The following is a 23332-nucleotide window of genomic DNA, read 5'->3' on the forward strand; positions in this document are numbered from 1 at the left end:
CGTACACCGCAAGTCGTCCGTCCTCGTTGGGCAATCCCCTATCTCCCCGCTCACATTACTGTATACCACTGCCACCATATTTCTGCCACCACAATCCCGCTACGGCACCTCGTTCAACCCGTTACTTGAAAGAGAGACATCCGCTCGCCGCCGTCGTTCGCGATAGGTATGAGAGGGCATCAGACCAAAATCTAGGGCCTCGAACCATCCTCACGGCGCCCCTCGACAGACCAGCGTTGTGTTCCTATTGGGCCGTCACCGTGAAAGATCTACTTCTTGCCGTGCACTACGCACTGCGAGCTAGTGACTTGGATTATCAGCTCCATCGAGGTTGACATCAACAGGCAGGGTTGTGGAGACAGGCCGATCCTAGACCGTATCGTCCTCCTGTCGAATACGAGGCCACCGACGTGGCTGTTGGATGTTATGTGAGGTACATGTTGGCTGTTGAAGACATACTACCACACGGAACCATCTTGATCATCGGGAGGAGCTGCGTCGATTCTGACACATGGGTGAGCCCGAGGGAGAGGGCTAGATTGCCGATGGCCCATTTGTGCTCTGGGTAGGTGTAGGAGTGCACGAGGACAATGGCGAGAGAGCGGTGGCCTTTTGCTCTAGGTTTTGTTCGACGGCTTCCAGGTCTGTTATATTATCAGGAATAGTTACGAGAATACAAGCGTTGAAGGATACGAACCTGGTGTCTTAAGAATCCTCACTCCACAGACAACCCTCTCCCAGGCCCCTCCGCATCCGTAGCACCATCCCATCCCTTACCACAGTACCCCCTAACCGTGTCCCTCCCCTTTAGGATCAAAAGTCCAACGTCACTCGTTCATCCACCTCCGTGACCGTCGAATACAAAGGCGGGGACGACCGATGCTGAGTTCGAACCTTGGGACGGGATTGGTTCCCTAGGAGAGCGTTAGCGGCGATGGTAGTGGATAGGCATGTGTAATCTGGTGCTGATAAGTAATTGTAGAGCGATCGTGGTTTGTGAGAGACTTGCCTATTTTCTCTCCTGCTACGATCTCCAGCACGCGACGGCGAGTTAGGGCGCTGAAGTTGATAGTACTAATAGCACCACGGGGCACTGACAAGAGAAGTATCAAGATGAGGCGGAATTGTATCGACTTCGTCGTTAATATCAAGATACTGATTCCGGTCATCGTCAGGCCTCGGTTGGTTTTGCTTGATTGATGGGCTGAGCCCAACGAAGGGTGATGACAATGTGATCTTGCTGTGTCTTTGTCGGCGCGACCATGGCCAACTTCAAAGGACCTGTAAAATCGTATGATGGGAAGTACGATGGTGTGAAGCAAAAGGACTTTAGAACTCCGACTCTGAGGTTGCATTGGGTGCGTTTGCTGATGGAATGTGCGCTTGTTTCTCACACCACCGTAGGCATTGAGGCAAACCCTAGGATAAGCAAAATCAAAAAGGAAAGTGCGATTCCACCTGGCACCTTTTGAAAGTGCGCTCAGAGAAAACTTGAAAGATCCAGTCGAGAAATTTCAACTTCAAATCGGTTTTCATACAACGAATCTTGGAAAGAGCGATACACTGTCTCTAGACTTGCGTTGCAGACAGTAACAGCTGAAAATTAAAATTTGATGTGACGGAGGATGCTAGAGGATGCTTGGCAATGGAGGGTGCACGATCCTCTACGATCCTGCACCCCTGCGGCCTTCACGGCAGGCCGATGTTTTGTAAGCACCAAATAGTAATAGCCAATTTCTCATCGCAATTCATTTGTTCCAAACTCCAACTGTCTGATCTTACCCACCACCAGCGACAGTGCGCTACCGATGCCCACTGATGAAACAAGACCAATGGACGGCGGCGATGGAAATCCCTCCAAGAAATCTTTCTGCGAAGATGCGAGGGGTGAAACAAAGCCAGTGAGTTGTCAACCGCTAGTCATTTATCGCAGTGTTGTGTCCTGATGATCAAAATAGACACTTGAAATGAAATCCGGAGGTCGTTACAGTGCGCCTTCCTCTTTCCTTTGATCATAATTGGCAATGATAGGACTCACCCACCCAGTATACTATCGGTTATACACCAAAGATGGTCCACTCGAATCAAACACCCCCATATACTCGAACGACCGCTTCATCAGCCGGATCGCGTCCTCATCAGTGAGACCACCTCAGACCGCCGCCTCTTTGATGAGGCGTCTCTGCAAGATTGAGGGCTTGGCACTACAAAACTGCACCTTATTTCAATCTCTCTCGGACATGACAGCTATGGACGATTCGATCCGCCTCTCGCTTCAGGGGACTACTGGTCCAGGTATATCGAACCTAGATCCAATGGCTCTTGTTGTTGACAAACGCGCCGTGGAGAGGAGATCACAGGTAACGAGCCCTGTACAACCACGAGAGCTAATTGAACGCGATCATGAACAACTTTACGGTGCGGCTCTACTATGTATTGTCCAGAAATTAGCCTCATGATTCCCAGTGTACTATCGCGTTTACGACGACGACGGTGACGTTGTCTCAAAAACATCTTTCGAGGAAAACAGTCCTTCTTTGGGTCGCGTGAACGTTCTTTTTGTTCCCCCGCCCCACACTGTGTCTTCCTTGAAAAATCACATTATGATATCTGAAGATCTACCAGGCCACAATGTTCAGCTATTCGAGGATGAGGCCAGCGATTCTGCCATGAATGACAGTGATGCGATCACCCTCCTCTCTGATACATTCCCAGGAATTCTAGAAGGCCAGCCTATCGCAATTACATATGAACGGGGAACGCAAAATGGTGAGTCTCAATGAAACCACAGGACTGGGTCGTAACAGAGACTTTTTGTAGGTTCAACTGACTGGGACAGCGAGGATACGGACGACATCCAGATACCAGAGCTGAAGGAAGCATTGGCACAGATCAAGAAAGAATTGAAAGAAGCAAACCTAACACACACGCGTGAGCTTGAAGAAGTAAAGCGAAGACACGCACGTAAGCTTAAAGAAGTAAAGCGAAAACACGGCGATGAGCTTGAAGAATTAATCCAAACACACGCGCTTGAGCTTGAGAAAGCAAAGAAAACACACGCGCGTGAGCTTGCTGAGGTGAGAGGAGAATTGGAAGAGGCGCAAGAAGAATGGGAAGAGGCACAAGAGACACACGAGCGCGAGATAAATGAAGCCCTATCCAAGATACGCAAACTTAAAGCACAGTCGAAAGTGGTAAGTCATTGAATGACACCTTGAGGCTGGAGTGACATGACAGAAGTACAGCCCTCAACCTTCAAAAAGAAACTCAAAGCAGCGGAAAATTCGGGTGAGCGACTATGGTATCTGTTCCAAGTTGCACTAAAAGGTCACCGGTCACCCGTAGACGATGGGGTGACAGATTCCAAATGGCACTCAACAGAACGGGGGGAGACTTTCTACACAGATGGTATTTCCAGGAAAGAGACGTTTAGCAGCAGTCCCGATCTCTATTGTATTAATCCATCTTTCTTGACTTATTCCCTCTGCTCTGCTGATGTCATCTGCTTTAGCATGCTACCTGGCGACGAACTCTTCTGGAAAAGTGGCTTGTAAGTGTCACGTCTTCTGCTTCACCATCATCGCTCGAGCTGTTCAATCTTGCTGATTCGCTGCTCTATTTTTTCTAGTCGTTGATAAAAGTGACTACATCCATTGCAACTCTATTTCTGACCTGAACTCTTTCTTAGAATTCGTCTTTTTTTGTTGATCCAACGTGACAAAGTATTTAACATGGAGGGGGGTCAAGGATCTCGTTATTTTGTAAGAAACAGTGGAAACCAACGGAACACAATAGATACAAGTTATCGGTGGTACGACAACGGGAGCCGAACATGGCAGACGTCACGGCGAGGTATGACCAGAAGAGTTTTTCCCTGTCAACGAGTGGATACCGACCAAGTGACGATTACAGAGAGCAAATCGAGAGCCATGGCGGCCATCACCTCCACTCGTGCTCGACCTATCGCGTACAAAAACATCCTCACTCCCACCCCCACTCTTCCTCCTTCCCACCACCTCCCTACCCATCACAGATACAAACGTTCCGACGGGTTGTAGAAATGAATCAGAGCATTGTAAGCACCGCTCTGCCAGGTATCAAGCTGTACTAAACTCACCAGCACCAACTTGTCCCTCATCAATGCCAACGACGATGACCAATATGCCAGCGTACAGCCCCTGTTTCCCTCTCCGAGGATGCAGCTTTTCATTCCACGGCTCAAAAGGGCAGTGTGAATCCCAGCCACCTCATACACTTGTAGCGGTCAATGGCGGCGAGCGGATGTCGCATTTGGTTGGTGGGGTCGTTCTGCTTCCAAGTAGTGGGTTGATGGGGGTATGCGTTGAGATATAGGGTTTGCCCAATAAAAACGGACGACTTGCTGTGCACGTTGGCGAGACGAGACGAGTCGTTGTCACCTCGTCGATGACGACCGGTGGTGGTATGAGAGGGCATCAAACCCAAATTTAGGTTGTTTAACCGCCCACACAGCACACGTCAGCGAGCCCATGATTGTGTTCCCATCCAAGATCGAAAATGGGGCCGTCAAAGTGCGAGATGTGCCTCTTGCCGAGCACTACGCGCTGCAAGCTTTGGATGGTTAGCAGACATCAACAAGCAGAGTTGTGGAGACGAGGCACTCCTGAGCGCTCCTGGTTGGATGTTACGTCAGTATGGTGACACCATGCAAAATTATCTTGATCATGGGGAGGAGCCGCGCTGATTCTGATACGTTGGTGAATCCGAGGGAGCGGGCTAGCTTGCCGATGGCGCGTTCGTGAGCTGGGAGTGCACAAGGACAATATTGAGAGAGCGATAGCCTTTTGCGTAGAAATTTTAGGTCTCTTTCGACGGCTTCGAGGTCTGCTGATATTATCAGAAATTGTCACGAAAACCAAATACTGAAGGATACGAAGCTGACGTCTTGAAGTTCCTCACAGCCTCCCCGGACAATTCTCTCAGAATCCTTCCAAGTCCCTCCGCATCTGCAACACCCTTTCATCCCATTCTACAATACCCCCTCACCACTCTCCTCGTCATCAAACTGAACAGCGTGTTCAATCCCTTTAGGATCAGAAGTCTACCCCACCAACGTCACTCGTTCATCCATCCGTGGTTGTCGGATACAAAGGCAAGGGACGATGAGCAAACGATGAGGTCGGATATCTTGGGACGGAATTGGTTCTCTAAGAGCAAGAGGTCGCCCTTGGGGAGCAGAAAAGCGTTTTTGTGTCCCTTGCGTTCGAAAGAGCGTTTTCGTAACACCGCTCAAAAACTTCGTTCAAGTATGGCGAGCAGCTGCCTCGGTTTGAGGCCTTCTGTGATCACAAACGAGTCACAGAGCGTTACGTCACGCTCTCAAATGCCACACCCATTTGACGCTCCAGCACTTCAAAATAAACGCTGATGCCTGTAGGCGCCTAATTGCTGATTCTTATCACACCGTCTGTTTTCCGTTGTTGCGAACTTCAATTCTCTGATCTTACTCACCACCATCGCCCCCGATGCCCACTGATAAAACAAGACCGATGGACAGCGGGGACGGAAAGCTCTTCAGGAAATCTTTCACCGAAGATGGGAGGGGTGAAACAAAGCCGGTGAGTGTCCATCGTTACCACAGTGACGTGTCTTGACGATCATTTTAGATCCCTGAAGTGAAATCGGGAGCTCGTTACAGTGCGCCTTTCTTTCTTCATGAAATATTGGCTTTGATATCACTTCATCCACAGTATACTATCGATTATATACAAAAGATGGTCCACTCGAATCGAACCACCCTATCTACTCTAACGACCGCTTTATCAGCCGGATCGCGTCAACATTAGTGAGACCCCCTCAGACCGCTGCCTCTCTGACGAGGTATCTTTGCAAGATTGAGGGTTTAAACCACCGAAGTGGCGTTTTGTATCAATCACTTTCGGATACTGCAGCCCTAGACGACGCAACTCGCCTCTTGTTTCGAGGGACATCTGGACCAGGCCCATCTGATGTAGATCCAGTGGCGCTAATTGTTGACACACGCTCTGCGGAGAAGAGATCACCAGCGTCGAGTTCAGCTGAATCGCAAGAATTATTAGAATGGAAATTTCAACAACATTACGGTGCATCTATATCACGTTTTATGGAGAATAAGCTGATAAATTTTCAGTGTACTATCGCATCTACGACGATGATGGCGGGACTGTCCCAAAAACCGCTTTTGCGGAGAACAATCCCTCTTTGGGCCGTCTCAACACTCTTTCTGTGCCCCCACCTCACGCTGTGTCTTCCTTGAAGAATTGCATTATGAAAGTTGAAGATCCATCAGGCAACAACGTTCAACTATTTGAGGATGAGAGCAGCGAGTCTGCCATGAATGACAGTGATGCGATTACTGTTCTCTCTGATACTTTCCCAGGATGGATGGAAGACCAACCTATAGCGATTACATATGACTCAGGAACGACAATTGGTGAGGATTGATCAAACCCCAGGATTCGGTCATAACGGAGACTATGATTAGGTTCAGCTGACAACGAGAATCCGCCCGACATTCAGATACGAGAACTGAGGGAAGCATTGGCACAGAGCATAAAAGAACTTGAAGAAGCAAACCGAACACACGCACGTGAGCTCGCTGAGGTGAGAGAAGGATGGAATATAGCGAAAGAGACACACGAGCGCGAGATAAATGAAGCCCTATCCACAATACATCAACTTCAAGAGCAGTTGGAAGTAGTAAGTCATTGAGAGGCTCCTTACCTGGATTGACAGGACAGAAATACAGCGATCAGACTTCCCAAAGAAAATCAAAACAACGACTACTTTGGGTGAGCGGCAATTATATCTGTTCCAAGTTGTTCTAAACGGTCACCTCCTAGATGATGGGATGAAAGATGCCAAATGGCACTCAATAAAACCGGGGGAGATTTTCTACACAGATGGTATTTCCAGACAAGAAACGTTTGCCGGCGGCTCCTATCTCAATGGTATTCAGTCATCTCTCTTGAGTTATTCCCCCCGCTGAAGTCGTCTACTATAGCATGCTACCTGGCGATGAACTCTTTTGGAAAACAGGCTTGTAAGTATCCTGTCTTCTGCTTCACCGTCATCGCTTGAACCATTTGATCTTGCTGATCCGCCGTTCTATTTTTTCTAGTTGTTGATGCTCGTGATTACAACATGCATCTTGCAACTTTATTTCTGACCCGAACTCTTTCTTACTAGGTTATACCGAATTTTGTTGATCCAACGCGACCCAAGAACGTGCGGCAAAGTTTTTTTTGTTTTTTTTGTTTTTTTGTTTTTTTGCTGCAAAGGGTTTCGACAAATCGTAAAATTGTTATGTATGGAATTTCTTTGGAATTTGAACCAGTTACAGGATCTGAGAAGTGGATGGTTTCCACGACCAACGGTCGTAAATATCTGCCTTGACTATCACTACCCATTTTTGACTTGGAATATCTATGTAATCTTGCAACCTTGAGGGCCCAGGATGGCGTTATCTAGGTCATTGAGTTTAGGGGGCGGGGACATCAGCAAAGCTGTCAGGCGTTGCTAGAAACGAATCGGTGGGTTGTCGAGCAGCTGTTTTGAGACAATTCATGAATGGGTTATATTTACAACAGAATATTCAAACACAATACAGGCTGGTGGAAAATTTGAATGTTACTTGTATGTTGCTAGACAGCCACGGAAAGTACTTCCTCGGAATCTCGTTTACCTGTTCCTTTAAGGCGCCTGCACGGACATGTAATGCGAAATGACAGATTGTGATGTTGAGTGAAACGTTGCGAAGCTTGGGGAAACCACGCGAGAGTACAGCATCCAATCCTCCCCATTCACTTCCGGTTTTATACTGAGAGTCGGTTTGAACGATGACTTCCAGGAATATTTCTTCAATTACGTTGCGCCCCGAAACAATGCTCAATTCCTCGCAGATTCCGCACAAGGGGTCTTGAATGTCATCTTCGATGTCGTGCTGAAGGTGCAATGTCCTCAACGTTGAGAGAGATGATGCGTTCATCGATGCGGCGAAAGCTGTGTATCCTTGGGTTATTTCAGCTAAAATCGTGAGTAAGGTGTAATATATATGTAGAAGGGGTCCCCGTACATACTTGTGTATCTTAGAGTTTCAAGCCGCTTTGTAGCCCTGATCAATGCTTGGATTGTCATCAAGTCTTGCTCTCCATCCGCCTCGACGCTCAACGTTCGAACTCTACTGAAGTCTAGCACAGGAACGCCATTGGGACGTCTGGTGTTGAACAGGTGCATTGCGTACGAACCGAAGTCCTGACAGAAAGCAAATGACTGAAGCTGTGGTGCAGCTTCTAGTGCAGAAGAATCTTTGTCATAGCTCACTGCCGTAGGAGCTCTTGTGATGCAGGCCAAGGTGAGGTCGGCTAGATTCATGCAAGGAAAAAATACGGTGATTGGGAAATCATAGATGTATGATATGTCCAAGCGGGACACAGAGGGCAATTGGATTAAACGGATCAAGGCGTCTCGAAACGGTTGGCGTAATGCATTCCACTTTACTGTTATAGGGTCACCAACTCCCAGCTGGAAAGATTGAAGATGATGAAGCCTTCCAAGTACCCGGGGCACATCATCATCTTCACTGTCAGGCGAACAGATGTGGAATACGAGATTCCGAACCAAATCTGAGATTCCTGGATTGTTGCTGAGAAGAATTCCGAATAATTTGATGACGCGTGGAAGGCTTGTTTGTGGGTATGAACGAGCAGTGATGCGGATGGATCGAAAGATGTGTTTGCGACACAATGGTAGAAGCAATGAGCAGGTCTGAGAGCATGCCTCCAAGGCGGCAGTGTCATCCTGGAGAGCGTCGATTATCTCTGCAATAACTTCCAGAGGTGAGTCGGAGAAAGACGCCATTGACTGTCGTGGTGGGAGGGAGAAACGTCGGGCACCACACGGGTGGTTGAGAATAGATTTTCCCACGAATGACTTTGTGACCTCAGTGGACCTTCGTTGGACCTACGGTAGAAATTTTGGGCAAGTAACGTTATTATGACTCATGTGCACTGTGAGGACTGACATTGGAATTCGAAGCCAGAGGGCGTGTTCCATTTGATTAGCCGACTTGAACCAGGGGTTCGAGCACCGGAGCCTGCCAGGGTGGAACAGTGCGCGTTTTGAGCAGCAAGTTCCATTTCGAGGTGCAATGAATTTCCAATTTGCTTGATGAGGACAGAATTACTGTTCAGTGGGACGGACGATGGCGATCGGAGGCAACTGGAGGAAGTGGGACATTCGGAACAGTACACTCTCTGCCGAACGTCGACATTTAGCACCAACTTGCTTCTCTATCAAGACGTGTGGAAAGGATGATTCCCTATGACACTGGCACGCTTCTCTTGATCAGGCTCCATATAACTGACCATTACCATCCTTGTACTGTAGTTATACATGACCCATCTATCATGCTTCCTCCCTTCATCCACCGCCCACTGCACCTCAACCTCGCGCCCTCCAATGACCACCTTCCATGTATATCCTCCCTCCCGCAACTAATGACATTCGCAGCCCAGCACAATCCCTATTATACATTCGCCGTCCAACTCCGCGCCTCAGAACCTCGATGCGAACCTCCATTTGCGCAGCTCGGGGGGATGGTGGAACGTGCGTCGGCCTGGCTCGTCTGATCAGGTACGACCACAGGCAAGGGGAGGAGGGAAGAGAAAGTAGGATGCGTAGCGATGCTTTTGGCGAGTGACGTGGGGTTGTTTGTGTATTTGGTTGCGTTCTTGAGGATTGATATTGAATATTGATGTGCGGGTGGGTTTTCTTTTCTTCTCTCGTATTGAATCCGTTTACTAAATGACTATCAAAAAAAATAGGCTCTCTTCCTCTCCGCCCGCCTCAGTCCCACATCAGTGGCACACCTAAATAAATAAACATCCCCCACTTGCATTCTCATATCCCCAAAAACGTCCCTCGTCGCCCGTAAAGCACTTTCTCTTCTTCCTTCAACCTCCCACTTTCCCCCACCCCGTCTCGTCACTTCTCCTTCCTACCCCACTTTCCTCCTCCCAGGTTCCCCCACACCCGACTCCCCGCGATCGCTGGCAGTTCCACCGCCATAGGAAGACCACCTCCCCACAGATCTCGACGCACTCACACTCCACTCATCACGGACCACCGGGCTTCCAAAAGCGATATACCACTCCCACGCGTTCTTGCTCCTCTTCACGTCTGCTCATCGGTTTGAGCAGCTACGCCTCTTTGCTTCCAACCAGCAAGAACGGGGCTGGTGCAGGTGCTGATGAATCGCCGTCGCCACCCCAAGGCTTCCCATCCTCTCTTGTTTTGCTAACTGGGTCAACAGGAAACCTAGGATGTTTCCTCCTTGCTCAGTTGGCCAAAGCTCCAGCGCAAAAAAGAGGCACTGGAAAGGCGCGGAGGGGGTGTTAGCCTGGATGATTGGGCTCCTTGAGGCCGATTTGACAATAGTGGATTTCGGGCTTGGGCAGCGGGAGTTGGATGAGGTACGTTCGTTTTTTTCTCTCTTTCTCCAGGTTAATGAAGACGGTGTACCAGTTGCAGGGCGTAACGCACATCATACATAACGCCTGGCCCGTGAACTTTAACCTCCGCCTCTCTTCATTCGAGCCGCACCTAAAGGGACTGTGTTACCTCATCCGACTGGCCCTTTTAAACACAGGAACGATAAGGATAATTTTCACTTCTTTGATCGCAGTGCAAGTCGCTATCCTCCTTCTTCCTCCACTTTCGCTTTCTCCCCCTCTTCATCGTCGCAGATCCCCCCCCATCGTCCAAGTACCAGAAATCCCACTAGACGCAACGCATCCCGCGCCATTCGGCTACGCACAAGCGAAATGGGTCTGTGGACGACTTCTTGAGAGCGTGAATCAGCTCTATGGGTCGGCAGTACGCGCTTCCGTCGTACGTCTCGGACAAATTACAGGCACGATAGATAAAGAAGCGTGGAATGAATGGGAGCATGTTCCGTTGATGGTGAGGACTGGACTTTGCAGGGTTTGGGGGTCGTGCCTGATTTGCGGTGGGTGAGTCTTTCCTTACTCCTTTTTGTCCCGTCTGATGGGATGTTTTCGTGTGGTAGACAGCCTCATGGCTCCCCGTCGACCGCGCAAGTGAAATCCTCATCGACCTCTTATTATCGCCATTCTTCAAACTAATCTATCACCTCGAGAACCCAATACGACGCCCCTGGCCCCACATAACCCACACCCTCGCCTCTCTCCTCAACGGTACCGCCACTCCGCTTCCCCTGATACCATTCCAACATGGCAACAATGGGTAGCCTGCGTTCGGAATAGTGAGCAAGTCCTGCCAGCTACCCCGAACATGAGGCTCCTGGAAGAGGAATTTGGGAGGTTGGGGGTTGGGTTGGTTGGGTTTTATATGGATGGGACGGGGAGGGATTCGGCGGCGTTTAGGGATTTGTTGGAGGGAATGAGGAGGAGTTAGGGCGAGTGTGGGGTATTGGAGGTGGGTGGGTGTGTTGGCTTAGTTTTCGTCGAGGTGTGGCGTACACGGAGGTTCGTTTTTGCATTTGTTGTACTTCCGTGGATAGATATGCAGGCTTTAGGTGTGTTGATAACTGGTAATCGATAATCTTTCGCTCTACTTGGCGTCATTGACGATATGGGTTAGTATGAGTTAAAGTGATCTCGCCAAGTTCACGCATGCGTAAGAATGCCACATGATCAATCTTTTCTTGCTTGTACTCGAGTACTTACATCTCATTGCAAAATTTATACTGGAAAATTCTGCTTCCATTGTATATGGAAATTTCGAGTATGGGGAATCGAACCCCGAGCTACCGCGTGAAAGGTGGTAATGTTAGCCATTCACCATACTCGAACTTACCATAGTCCACAAATAAATGCATTTTATGCACATAACGATCTACTGGACACTTGGCCGCAGCCCTGTCGAGTCGTTCCTTTTTAAATGTCAGTTATGAATACGTATACATTCGTGCGACTCGGAGAGCCTTTCTGAATGTTTTCCTATTTGATCATGAAAGGGGTGACCAAATAAAAGCAATTGATGCAAGTAGTAGCCCAACGTTCGTTAGCATGAGCTGAAAATATTTTATGGCTACTGGCAGAAAATCCTGCCGTCCCATTTCAAAAGACCACGTCCAGCGTGATACAACGCTTCTCGACTCCTACATATGTCCGCACTAATCAATTTCAGTCTCCTTCTCTTCTTCCTCCTCATCACCACCATCCAACTTGACCATCTCAACCGTCAACGAATTCACCATCGACATGCTTGTCTGCCCTCCACCCGACATGCCCTCTGCACCCCCCTTAAGCTCCTTCAACTCCTTCGCATCCATCGTCGACGAACTCACCAACACCGTCTTCCCACCCGGCACCGTAATCGGTATCTGCAGAGCATTCGGCTTCGTCGTCCCGTGACTGAAGGTCCCGGTGTCAATAACAGAACACGCGGCGCCAGGTCGACAAAATGGCTTATGGTTCTTCCAGTCTGCGCGCTGACATTCTTTCCCACAGTAGCTTGGTTTTTTGTCAGAGTCACATTTTCCTGAACCTGTCCGAGGAATTGAAAATTAACGTTAGTCGTCCCCAAAAAAGAAAAAGAGAAAGTAGGAGGAGGGAGACAAGAAAACGGACGAACGTACATTGAAGCAACATCTGTCCCTTATCAGCCTCAATCTCGCATCCAACAGCCGCACACCGATACCTATTCGGCCTCCTCATCCTCTTCTCATCCATCTTCCCCATCTCACCCTCCACCTGCCTCTTCCTATCCTCCCAAGCCTTCCAACACACCTTCCAAAAGAGACATACCTCCGGGGCATTCTTCGAGTGCGGCTCAAGTGTCGTTTTCATGAAGAACAACGCAGCTGGCGATGCAGGCAATGCACTGGGGCTTGGGGAGGGGAGGAGGGAACGACAAAGGGAGGTGGATAGGTTAGCGTGGTGCGCTGCTGCATAGAGGTGCCGCAAGCGAAGTTTGGTGTCCGAGGAGTCCATGTGCCAAATGATGAGGAGGGAGTGGATTGTAGATTTGAGGATGTCAGAGGCGCTTGGGGAGAGGAGAGCTTTGAAAAAGTATTTGCGGGATTGGGCACGGTTCCTTGGGGCGCCGAAACCGAATTGGAGGCTTTTCGAGTTTGGTGAGGTCAGTGGAGAAACAAATAGGTAAGTGAACAAGGTAAACGAACCGTAATCCGTAATCTAACGCTGAATCTGGATTGCCATTATCAGCTTCGGATTTGACGATGTGTTCGGGTTTTTCTTTAATAAGTCGCTGAATAATGTCCATCTCCAGCGTGAGTTTCTCAACATGTTCCTTGGGATCCGAGATGTCGTGTTCAACAGGTGGCCGACACCTCTGCAATTCCTGCACGTACTTCAACGCCAGCTCGAAATCGCCTTCCTGGTCCCTGCGAGGACTCTGAGCAGGGGGTGGTAGAAAGATAATAGACGTAGGCGTCGAGATGAAAATTGCAATATGATCCTCGAAGCCCGTCGCTTTCTTCAAAGCCGTAAAAAGTCGATGGAACACCTCTTGGGTACGATCATTAACGCCCTTCGTGGACACACCAACCCTATGTAGCGCCTCATAAGCCACTCCTAATTTCTTGAACTCGGCACCGACAGCAGCTGCAAGGTTCTTATCCTCCGTCGTCAGATTCCACGGAACGATTGCCTGGGGTACTTGGCCGCCAAAGCAATTGACGAACGCGTGAATTAGTGCCTTGGCAACCTCTGGTGCAGCTTCCTCTGGAGTATCAGGGAAGAACTCGACGCTGCTGCTGAGCGTTGGAGGGCCAATGGGGAGACGCTCCATGTGTGAGAATTCGGAGGCATCTTGAATGAGGAAGAGGATGTGCGAGGGGGTAGGCTCTAGGTGGACGTAGCGGATGTCAAAGTGCCACGAGTTTGAGACTAGCCCGGAAGGAGAGAGAGGCTTTCGAGGGAGGGCGTTGAATGATCGGACAAGTTTTTTGGACATGGTTGCTTTGTAGACAGGGGCTGTAAACACTTGATACTCGAGGCGCTAAAACTAAATAAATGTATCAAGTTTGATCATAACGAACGTCGAATATTACTCACATCTTTAGTCAAGAGCGAAGTTAGGAACTAAGGTAGTCCTGTTTTCTTCGCGCCCCAAAAACCGTGTCAGGAAATGTTTATGTAATCTGCGGACTTTGAAACCCTTACGCGTCAACAACACGTCAACAACTGCACGCTCCCTCTTGGCTTTTTACGTGTTTACAGCACTATTGTCCTCCCTTCCTATCCAAATTCTATTCTTTTTTCTTCGATACATTAATTCCTATGGAAAACGATGTCACAACTCTCCGAACTTATAAGAAAACGCCCCTGGTTGAGGTGCCGGAAGCCCCGCATTATATCACCCGTTTTCTGCCCCCTACCTCGAATTCCCTCCTCCTTTCACATCCGAGTGAGCCAGGGAAATCGTCATCTCCCGAGCTGTTGTCGCCTCTTCTCGGCTCTCCTTTCAATGAGCTTCGTTGTCCAAGCGGATCCTCAAGTCAACCACGACTGATAGAAGCTCCACAAGACGACGCGCAAAAGCTCGCATCGAAATTTGATCGGATGGAGCAGTTGCTTAAGGACTCTGGCTTTGACTCTCTCGGCGAATTTCTGAAGATCTTGTTCTACAACCCAAGCCGCGTCTCTGGACAGCCTGATCCAAGAGGTGTATGCCACGCCAAGTCTGTTGCTCGGTTTCTACAAGGGCGGAACAAGGTCAAAATTTCAGACATCATAACTCTTGTCTATAAGCACAAGCACAGCGCGCCTTCGCCGAGCTCACCACATGCTTCAGAACGTCATGCTCCGTTCTCACCATCAGTCTCTCCTGCCGACTTCTTTTATGCGCGTCCTTCTTTGTTCACGTGGGCGACGAATCTCGTCGCTAATCATGTTCATCGTGAGATCTACGAACTTGCGGCTAAGGATGACGATGTCCATCTCCGAGCTTCGACGAATGGACGGCGTCCAACGGATAGCATCAGTCTCGTCACCTGGGAAGCTTTAGGAAGGTTTAGTATTGCGGCCCTTGTGGAGAAATACAAAAGTCGTGCACCTGTTGCTTGGCATCTCACGGAATGTATGGCTGCCTCTCGCAAGAATGGTGTTGTGGTGGTAAAGAAGCAACGGCCACATCCGATTGTATATATTTTAATGGAGTCTAATATCTCGACCTCGCTTACCTTTTCCTACAGATTCAAGTGGGCGCTATCAGCTCCTTTTTACTTGCACGCAACCACTTTGCTACCGGAGACCTTGCGATGGCCTTGGGCATATGGCACTTTGCAGTCAAATCCCACATCGATGTCAAACGCGTATACAGTCGGTTCGGAAATATCGTAAGCGACTCGACAGTCCGTAAAGCTCTCGACACCATGACTGGTTCCAGCCTTTCTATTTTACGGGAGGCTGTCAATGACGCGACTAAGCGGGGAGAAACGGAATGGTGCCTAATCCTCGATAATGTTCAAGAGTACTGCCCTGTTTACGAAGGAGGCATCGGCCGCGAAAGTATACTCAAGGTAGGGACCGCAGGAACTGCAATACGCTTGGAGGATTGTAAACCCGGTGCTTTCGACTTGGAAAGTCATCTTTCACGTGTTGCTCAGAAGGAACGAAAGACTATGACCATCGAGACTCTGGTGGCCGACATTGACTGGCCTCACTCAAGAAGAGTACAGGCACTGCACTGGGCTCGGGTTCTAGTTGACTACATTCCCGAGCTCAAGTTTCTATCTTCAGAGGTTTCTGCACGGTTTCGATCACCTCCTGTTGCCAAGCATCGCATGCGAGACGGACGGAAGACAATAGTACAACCTTTGGGAACCAACGCTGAGAGAGAGACTGAGACCCAGGGAATGGCGCGAGCGATCCTGGACTTTGACGAACAGATGGGAATTGGTCCTGAAGCATCAAACAAACTTCTTCTCTGGGTTCGCGGTGACGGTGCCTCATATGCTGCAACCCTGCGACTACAGAAATACCTGTGTCCTATTCCTGACAATCATAAATCTTTTCGAAATCGCGTCTCCACACCGGAAATCTGGCATGCAAAAGCCACAAAGGTTAACTCAATCGCCACAAATCACTATGGACCGCCAACGTCGAAAGACCCCTCATCGCTGTCCCGGAGCTCGAACGCAGCTGGATTTAAACGTCCGACCAACCTGAGTAGCTGTGACTATTACCCCACAGTAAGAAGTATGACATTAATTTGGGAGGCACAAGTTCTCGATTGTTGGAGGTGACTTTGCACGAATATTTTCGTTCTTGGTATTAACTTTTTGCAACGCTATTAGGGTAAATTATGGTGCCAAGCCAGATCTCCTGTCGCACTTCAAGTCTTTGACAAGTAGAAATGAGCTTCCGTCTCTTGATACATTGATACAACAAGCTGGTTCTCTCATCGATCGATACGCGTCTCAGGATGCTTATGATCAAGCTCTATCTAAGGCCGAATCAAGCGACGCGCCTGAGCCTATGAAAATTTTATTCGGGCCAGCATGGACAAATCAATCTACTGGCTCTACAAATTCAGCACCGGTCCCTCTTCTCCCAAATGAGGACGTACCCAAGGTTCATAAAGAGGCCGACGACTTTGACGGCGACCGTGTCCTTGCAAACAGCGTTCTCTTTCTTCAAGATTTTGGCTGGTGGATCGAAATTGCCTATGCTGTTTCAGAGGGTGATATAGGACGTGTTTTCGAGATTTTGAAGGTGACAAACCAATCATGATCTTCTTCAAAAATCAGCTCATTCAGCTGGAAATTTGTTTATAGATCTGGATATTCACATTTGCAGGATCGTCTCACCACAACTATATGACGTACCTACTGGAAGTCTACTGTCTCCTGCGGTATGAGGCATCTAGAGACCTTCGTGACGCGATCCTCAATAACTGGCTTGTGAATGTTACTGGCGAGCTTGGAAAGTGGATTGAAGGAGATTTGCTGCAAGAGCATTACAATCGTTGGCTTGAGGATATGGTCAAGAAAAGAGGTGGCGACTTCGACGATAATTTCTATCGTCAAACTCTCTCACCAAATGTCGACCATTTCTTGCGAATAAAGGAAGAGGTCGAGAAAGCTTTTCAACTCGAACGCCGTGGCAAGACACACACCTCCCCTCATTTGAGGGATGAACTTCGATTGCTACTTACTTTATATGCAGACGAGAACTTGCACCTCTTCTGTGCTGGACGAACCCTAGGACATGCGGCCGTCAACCAGTTCAATCAAGGTTATGACCGACTGCAGCAAAAAAAACTTAACGACTTTATCAACAAGACAACGGCCTACGCAGACATCATTGCTGATATTCAATCATCTAAACAGGCCCAAGAGACTGCCGTACCTAGTTCCAATTTGGAAGTGCAAGATCATTCGCAGCCTAGCAATGACGATTCTCTCAGCGACGTTGAAAGTGTATCTGACAGTTCTAAGTCAGATTCTGCATCCTCGTCAACTCCTTCTTCTAGCGCTGAAACGGAAAATGAAGACACTGAAGATCCAAGCAATAATCACCTCGTTAGCGGCTCAGACTATGATGTTTATTTGTCAAGCGACCAGTTGACACACAAAGCTTGGTATGAGCAAGAAGGCAAGGATAACTCAAGTGACGAAGAAGATGATGGTTTGGGGAATGGATTTTGTTCAGACGGAAGTGATGATATCAATGACACAGGAAATGGTGCATACGACTCTGAGTAGAACATTGAATTAAACCGTTGTACAATCAAATGATGTTTTAAACGACTACAGAACTCAACGTTTTCTCAATCGTGCTGATACCCTTTGACCTCTGTTTTCTTTTCCTTCATCACCTCCAGCTGACGCTTCTGGGGGACGACCTGCGCGTGTGCGGTAGCGAGGACCATAGCTTTCTGACACTTCAGCAACACCAGGTTGAGCCGCTCTGGGAGCTCGCTGGCGCTTTGCGTTGACAGTTATTTCTTCCAGAGCTTGGCGTTTTCGACTCAAGGATACATTTGCATGTTCTTCTTGAAGAGGGTTGTCAATCGGTTGTTCGGAGGGCCCAGCGTCGGACAAGATGGGGCCACTAACATCTTCATCCTGGGAGTCAGTAACCCTTGCGACCTTTCGTTTTTCACGTTGCTTAGCTCCCGTGATTCCTCGTGCTTGATTTCGTTCGACCAGTATGACTACCTGAATCGCGATGATTGAGTCGAAGAGAGCACTTCCATGAGTCGAGTAATAATGCCATGCGCCATGGAGAACCTGTTCGACATCAGATGGAAAATGGATAATGAGCAACCTGTCAAGTAACGATGATACAATATGAGAGGGAAAATAGGAAGTGCGAGCCCGATACTTGTGGATGTTCGACCATCGCTCTAGCTTCCGAATTGACTCGCCAAAATTGAGCAGATGTTTCTCAGCAATCGCTCGTTCCTTCTTCGTCAACTTGTCTTTCTTCGGCAAAGACAATTTTTGGAGAGCGGTGGCCTTCTGTGCGGTCAAGACTGGTAATTGGGTCGAACCGGTGGGCAATGGTGATGGTGGAAAAACAAGAGACCCACCCCCTTGCCGTGCTAGACACAACGAGCAGGGTAAGCGACGCCCAGAAGCCAGACAGTCTAAGGAAGACGTCTCTATAGGGGGATTTCCGTAACAGATGTTGATGCGAGCGATGTAGCATTGTTTCTCGGCAATAATAAGAGCTTTTGATTGATCTAGAACACAAGAGACTTTCTTCTTCTTCTTCTTCAAAACATTGTTATTTTGCGTGTGAGAATTAAGAGCTGTAAACGGCTTAGAGTCATGGTGCTTGTGTTGACACGAGAACGATTCTACTCACATGCAAGGTACGATTCAGCTTCTGTGATAACACCGCGGTGTGAAAATATAATGCCCCGCCCAATTGTTTCTGGATTCCTTCCAACACGCCCCTTCTCTTGCCACGATTCGTCAAATGTCGTCGCAAATCCAAGTGAGAGACTGTCAAGAAGAGATTTCGCATTGAGGCCGTTTGAAAATGCGACGGTAGCGATGATAAATTGGCAACTCGGATCAATGTCGATAAGCTGCATCGTCTCCTCGTTGTATTCTGGAGGACATATACTGTGGTAAAGTCGTGCTCGGACAAGTTTATTGGCACCTTCTGGTTGAAGCCGCCAAATGTAAGCGTATACGCGGAAGACCTGATCGAGTGTTCGACAGTGAATGATGGTCTTCCTTCCACTGTTCATGTACGGAAGTAGATCAGGGAATTTGTCGCCGTTCAGTCCATGAGCGACAAACTGAACACTGAACTGTGTATTTGGGCGCTCGTTGGATCGCCGGATGAGGAGGAAGTTGCCTTCAAAGAAACCCAGGCTTTTGCAAACAGACGTTGTTGGGGCCCCAGGTTCTAGTGTCGCACTGAGGCCAACAACAGCTATCGACGCCGGAAAGCGTCCACGGAAGAAGGCTCCAATGGCTGCAAATGCTGGACGGAATGAAAGTCCCCATTCGTTGATCAGGTGGACTTCATCGATGCAAGCGAACACGACATTGGATCGAAAAGTCGGGCTCTCGGTGATCTCTCTCCATTCCTTGTCGCGCAGATGCTCCGGATCCACACATATGACCTGCCACCTAACACATTCCATGATCTCTCGTGCCAAACGAACTCCACTCTTTCGCGCGTTGCTGAGAGTTTCATGGCAATATGAGAAAGCAGACACGTTGAGTTTCGAAAGTTCGGTCACCTAGAACATTGTTAGTGAGAGAACGTGTACAAAGAAGGGAAACAAACAATATTGCTGGCTAGTCCTTTTGTCGGTGTGACCACGACGCCAATTGGCCTTGAACGGGTGGGCAGATTGGCGGGATAGGACTCGGGGTGCTGGTTGTACTCTGAAAGCACGAGACATGGAATGGAAAAGGCTGCCGACTTCCCATCTCCAGTTGCGGTGCAGCAGAGAACATCTTGTCCATCAAGGATAGCTGAAACGAGGTTGAGCTGAACCGTATGTAGCCCGCTCGTCCACAGTGGTATAATCTTTTTGACGATGGTGTTGATGGTTTCCAGCCCTAGAGGGTCCTGCCAGCGGGGTTTGGCCATAATTTCGTGTTCATAACACGTTCGAAGTAATTCTAAAAGCCAAAAAGTCAATGTTCAGGATGCATAAAGGGAAGAATGTATTCAAAACGCGTCAGGGCGTGAAGGGAGCAGACCAATATCGACGCGACGAGGTCGGACCGTGATTTCAGAGTCCGAAGATTACATAAAGATTTCCTGACACGGTTTTTGGGGCGCGACAAACAACAGACTTCATATGATCGTGAACCAAGGTACGACTTCACATCATATCGAAGCTGTCTAGGAGAGACTACCGGACTGCCGGAATTTCCATATCTCAGATGTCCTCGGCAGTTTCGCCTGGCGCAAGGTTCTATCCGCTGTACTTAACGTTCTCATTTTGGGTCCCTCCTACGACAATGCACTACGTAACTCGCCGACGTTGGAAGTTTTCATTCGAAATATCATGTCTGGAGTCACGGTATCTTCGCAATATGGAAGTTGGAACGTCTCTCATCCAAAACACTCCAAAACTGCGAATTGGCGATCAACATGTTCAATATGCTCATTAACAACGCGACATGGGCGTACGCTGGGGATGGAATGCCCTCCAGGGTATCTTCGTCAGAGGATGGTAGGGAGAAACAGCACCCATTGATGAGGCCTAGGGTTTACAATTTCCTTTCGATGCGTTGATTCTTGAACGACTGGTAGTTATTCAAAGCCGAAGAAAGGAACGACCACACGACTGCTACGCACCTTGCGAATCTCGTTGCTTAAATTGAGAGCAAAGGGGAAGACGTGAGGACCGTCACTACCGAAATAAAGAGAAAGAGCGTTGAGCTATCGAGGCGGTGACGAATGTCCGATCGACTTACTGCAGAGAGTCAGGAGGCCGCTGAAGGTCTTGGTTTGCATTGCAGCCTTGCAGGTACTTAGCACTCCAGTTTCAGGAGGGATTCGACGGCATTATCATGCTGATGGGTTGTAAGAGGAGAGGGACCAAGGGGTGGTCTAAAAAGCGGTGAAAGGAAAGCAGAGGGGTGTAGCGCTCACTGAGGAATCTTGAAGTATCATCACGAGTAAGCGGTGTTGAAATATCTCATTTGCTCTGGCGACGACTCTGCTCAATACACATATTATTTTCAGCATTCAGCAATACTATGCCCGAAGGGGAATATTTCCCAACATATCAAGCCCAAGAATTTGGCGGTCACTGCTGGGAGGCTAGGCCCCCTCGGCCGACATAGGTCTTAATAAAGTTAGTCGCGCTCCGGATTGGTTTCTTTATGCTTCATAAACTTTTGAGAATTTGATTGGATTTATAACTAGAGCTGAATTTTCTCTAGAGAAAATCTCCTACGTGGAATATGTCCTTGACATGACTGGAAGGTTAAATTGTGCCAGTGAGTCATGAATTTGGGGTGTATTTAACGGCAACCATCACTTACACGTTGCCCCGTGGAAAGTCGGGGCTCTTAAGAAGACGTTAAATGTTTTACGAATTTGTAACCGCTGGCGGGGAGCCCCAGAATCTGAACTTGTATGGAGGCCGGCACTACGAGTCGTCGCAACGCGATAATAAATTGCGGAGGGTGCCGACCGCACCGAGTTCGTGAGAGGTTCCACCAACTTGTACACTAGACCAGTATCCCGAAATTGTCCCGACTCCCGGGTAAACAATATTTTCGCACCCCGGCCCTCGAAGCCCAACATGGCGCAGTACTGATGAAACGTTAGAGGCTGAAGAAGTCAAGTCTGAGCGTGCCCTCCGAAGACTTCTAACGGGTGCGGGGTAACGGGCTATGCATCTGAGCAACTTCTTCGTTTCCAAGGACCAAGTATCGCAGTACTTATGGCTTGACAATGCCTCTGAGGCAAATTTTGTATAAAAGGGTATGCAGACTTTCAGTTCGAAAACAGCATCGCTTCACTTCACCAAACACAACTCAGACTCATTCACCTCAGTCTTAAAAGTCAAATCACAAGAACATGAAGTTCAGCTTGACCGCCATGCTCCTCCTCGCCCCGCTCGCCCCAGTCGCAGTCTCTGCCCAAGCAGACGCTATCACACAGTGCGGTGGTTGTACATCCGCAAAGGTAAACTGTAACCCTGGATGGACCGCGCGTCAATCGTTCTTGAGCGGCCAGCCATGCTGGAAGTGTTGCAAGAATTGATGTCGGTATGGAATACCCCCCTTTTCTTCTGTTTTTTGGGTGTGTATGTTGACGTTTTGATGATTAGATTCGGGTATTCGACGTTCGATTCGCTAGATGATGTCGATGTCAGAGAGTTGGCGGGACGGAGATGTGGATGTGGATGTGTAGATGAATGAACATACATAATTTGATGGTGTTTTTTCTGGGCTGCTCGAAGGCATAAATGGGACTACTTGTACTGCGGTGATTCAAGGCGCGAGCGTGAGTGCGACCAGATAAACTATTGACTCCTAGCTTCTAGGAAGCACAGAGTATTATAAACCAAAGGTTTCCCCACCGTAAAGACTTGACTTGGCCAACGAATTTGATCATGTCAAACGATTGACATTGCTTACCTGGTATATGGACCCCTCAAGCTGTCCGGCTCCACTTTCGTTTGTGTCGCGGCCAAATCGCGGCCCTGATTGAGTTGCTGAGAGATAACAAGTTTCGCAGGCCTGGTTGCCCATCGTATTAATGGGGCCGTCATATCCAACATCAACGGATTCCGAGAGATGTTGGATCCGGAGATGCGACGGATATCATTTGATCCGGTACTACATATGTGAAAAAGTTACGTCAGCCTGAATTTCATCTTTCCCCCCTTAGTTCTAGTCTCTCCTAGACAGCTTCGATATGATGTGAAGTCGTACCTTGGTTCACGATCATATGAAGTCTGTTGTTTGTCGCGCCCCAAAAACCGTGTCAGGAAATCTTTATGTAATCTTCGGACTCTGAAATCACGGTCCGACCTCGTCGCGTCGATATTGGTCTGCTCCCTTCACGCCCTGACGCGTTTTGAATACATTCTTCCCTTTATGCATCCTGAACATTGACTTTTTGGCTTTTAGAATTACTTCGAACGTGTTATGAACACGAAATTATGGCCAAACCCCGCTGGCAGGACCCTCTAGGGCTGGAAACCATCAACACCATCGTCAAAAAGATTATACCACTGTGGACGAGCGGGCTACATACGGTTCAGCTCAACCTCGTTTCAGCTATCCTTGATGGACAAGATGTTCTCTGCTGCACCGCAACTGGAGATGGGAAGTCGGCAGCCTTTTCCATTCCATGTCTCGTGC

The 23332-nt window shown here is 48.6% G+C and overlaps 8 protein-coding genes across 8 annotated transcripts; 4 read left to right on the forward strand and 4 right to left on the reverse strand.

Annotated features, from left to right (window-relative positions):
* Positions 1-424: 424 nt before the first annotated feature.
* Positions 425-770, reverse strand: LACBIDRAFT_301921 (uncharacterized protein; the record flags this gene model as incomplete). The annotated part of the gene is made up of 2 exons (XM_001874315.1): positions 425-644; positions 694-770. The coding sequence occupies 2 exons, from the start codon at positions 768-770 to the stop codon at positions 425-427; spliced, it is 297 nt and encodes a 98-aa protein (XP_001874350.1).
* A 43-nt stretch (positions 771-813) lies between these two features.
* Positions 814-1169, reverse strand: LACBIDRAFT_301922 (uncharacterized protein; the record flags this gene model as incomplete). The annotated part of the gene is made up of 2 exons (XM_001874316.1): positions 814-959; positions 1010-1169. The coding sequence occupies 2 exons, from the start codon at positions 1167-1169 to the stop codon at positions 814-816; spliced, it is 306 nt and encodes a 101-aa protein (XP_001874351.1).
* A 1434-nt stretch (positions 1170-2603) lies between these two features.
* On the forward strand, positions 2604-3708 carry LACBIDRAFT_301923 (uncharacterized protein; the record flags this gene model as incomplete). Its single annotated transcript, XM_001873662.1, has 6 exons — positions 2604-2769; positions 2821-3194; positions 3246-3453; positions 3512-3550; positions 3629-3640; positions 3689-3708. 6 exons carry the CDS (start codon positions 2604-2606, stop codon positions 3706-3708), a joined length of 819 nt encoding a protein of 272 aa, XP_001873697.1.
* Positions 3709-5504: 1796 nt separating this feature from the next.
* LACBIDRAFT_301924 (uncharacterized protein) lies at positions 5505-7206 on the forward strand (the record flags this gene model as incomplete). The annotated part of the gene is made up of 9 exons (XM_001873663.1): positions 5505-5597; positions 5646-5676; positions 5730-6101; positions 6149-6451; positions 6503-6717; positions 6767-6809; positions 6861-6968; positions 7022-7060; positions 7139-7206. 9 exons carry the CDS (start codon positions 5505-5507, stop codon positions 7204-7206), a joined length of 1272 nt encoding a protein of 423 aa, XP_001873698.1.
* Positions 7207-7612: 406 nt separating this feature from the next.
* LACBIDRAFT_301925 (uncharacterized protein) lies at positions 7613-8877 on the reverse strand (the record flags this gene model as incomplete). Its single annotated transcript, XM_001874317.1, has 2 exons — positions 7613-8043; positions 8097-8877. 2 exons carry the CDS (start codon positions 8875-8877, stop codon positions 7613-7615), a joined length of 1212 nt encoding a protein of 403 aa, XP_001874352.1.
* Positions 8878-10421: 1544 nt separating this feature from the next.
* On the forward strand, positions 10422-11162 carry LACBIDRAFT_301926 (uncharacterized protein; the record flags this gene model as incomplete). Its single annotated transcript, XM_001873664.1, has 3 exons — positions 10422-10490; positions 10543-11030; positions 11087-11162. The coding sequence occupies 3 exons, from the start codon at positions 10422-10424 to the stop codon at positions 11160-11162; spliced, it is 633 nt and encodes a 210-aa protein (XP_001873699.1).
* Positions 11163-12175: 1013 nt separating this feature from the next.
* LACBIDRAFT_321360 (uncharacterized protein) lies at positions 12176-13980 on the reverse strand (the record flags this gene model as incomplete). Its single annotated transcript, XM_001874318.1, has 3 exons — positions 12176-12549; positions 12641-13125; positions 13187-13980. 3 exons carry the CDS (start codon positions 13978-13980, stop codon positions 12176-12178), a joined length of 1653 nt encoding a protein of 550 aa, XP_001874353.1.
* A 326-nt stretch (positions 13981-14306) lies between these two features.
* On the forward strand, positions 14307-17734 carry LACBIDRAFT_301928 (uncharacterized protein; the record flags this gene model as incomplete). The annotated part of the gene is made up of 4 exons (XM_001873665.1): positions 14307-15167; positions 15221-16269; positions 16325-16742; positions 16805-17734. The coding sequence occupies 4 exons, from the start codon at positions 14307-14309 to the stop codon at positions 17732-17734; spliced, it is 3258 nt and encodes a 1085-aa protein (XP_001873700.1).
* Positions 17735-23332: the final 5598 nt, after the last annotated feature.

Source organism: Laccaria bicolor, genomic scaffold, assembly GCF_000143565.1.
Source record: "Laccaria bicolor S238N-H82 LACBIscaffold_1 genomic scaffold, whole genome shotgun sequence".
Taxonomy (NCBI): domain Eukaryota; kingdom Fungi; phylum Basidiomycota; class Agaricomycetes; order Agaricales; family Hydnangiaceae; genus Laccaria; species Laccaria bicolor.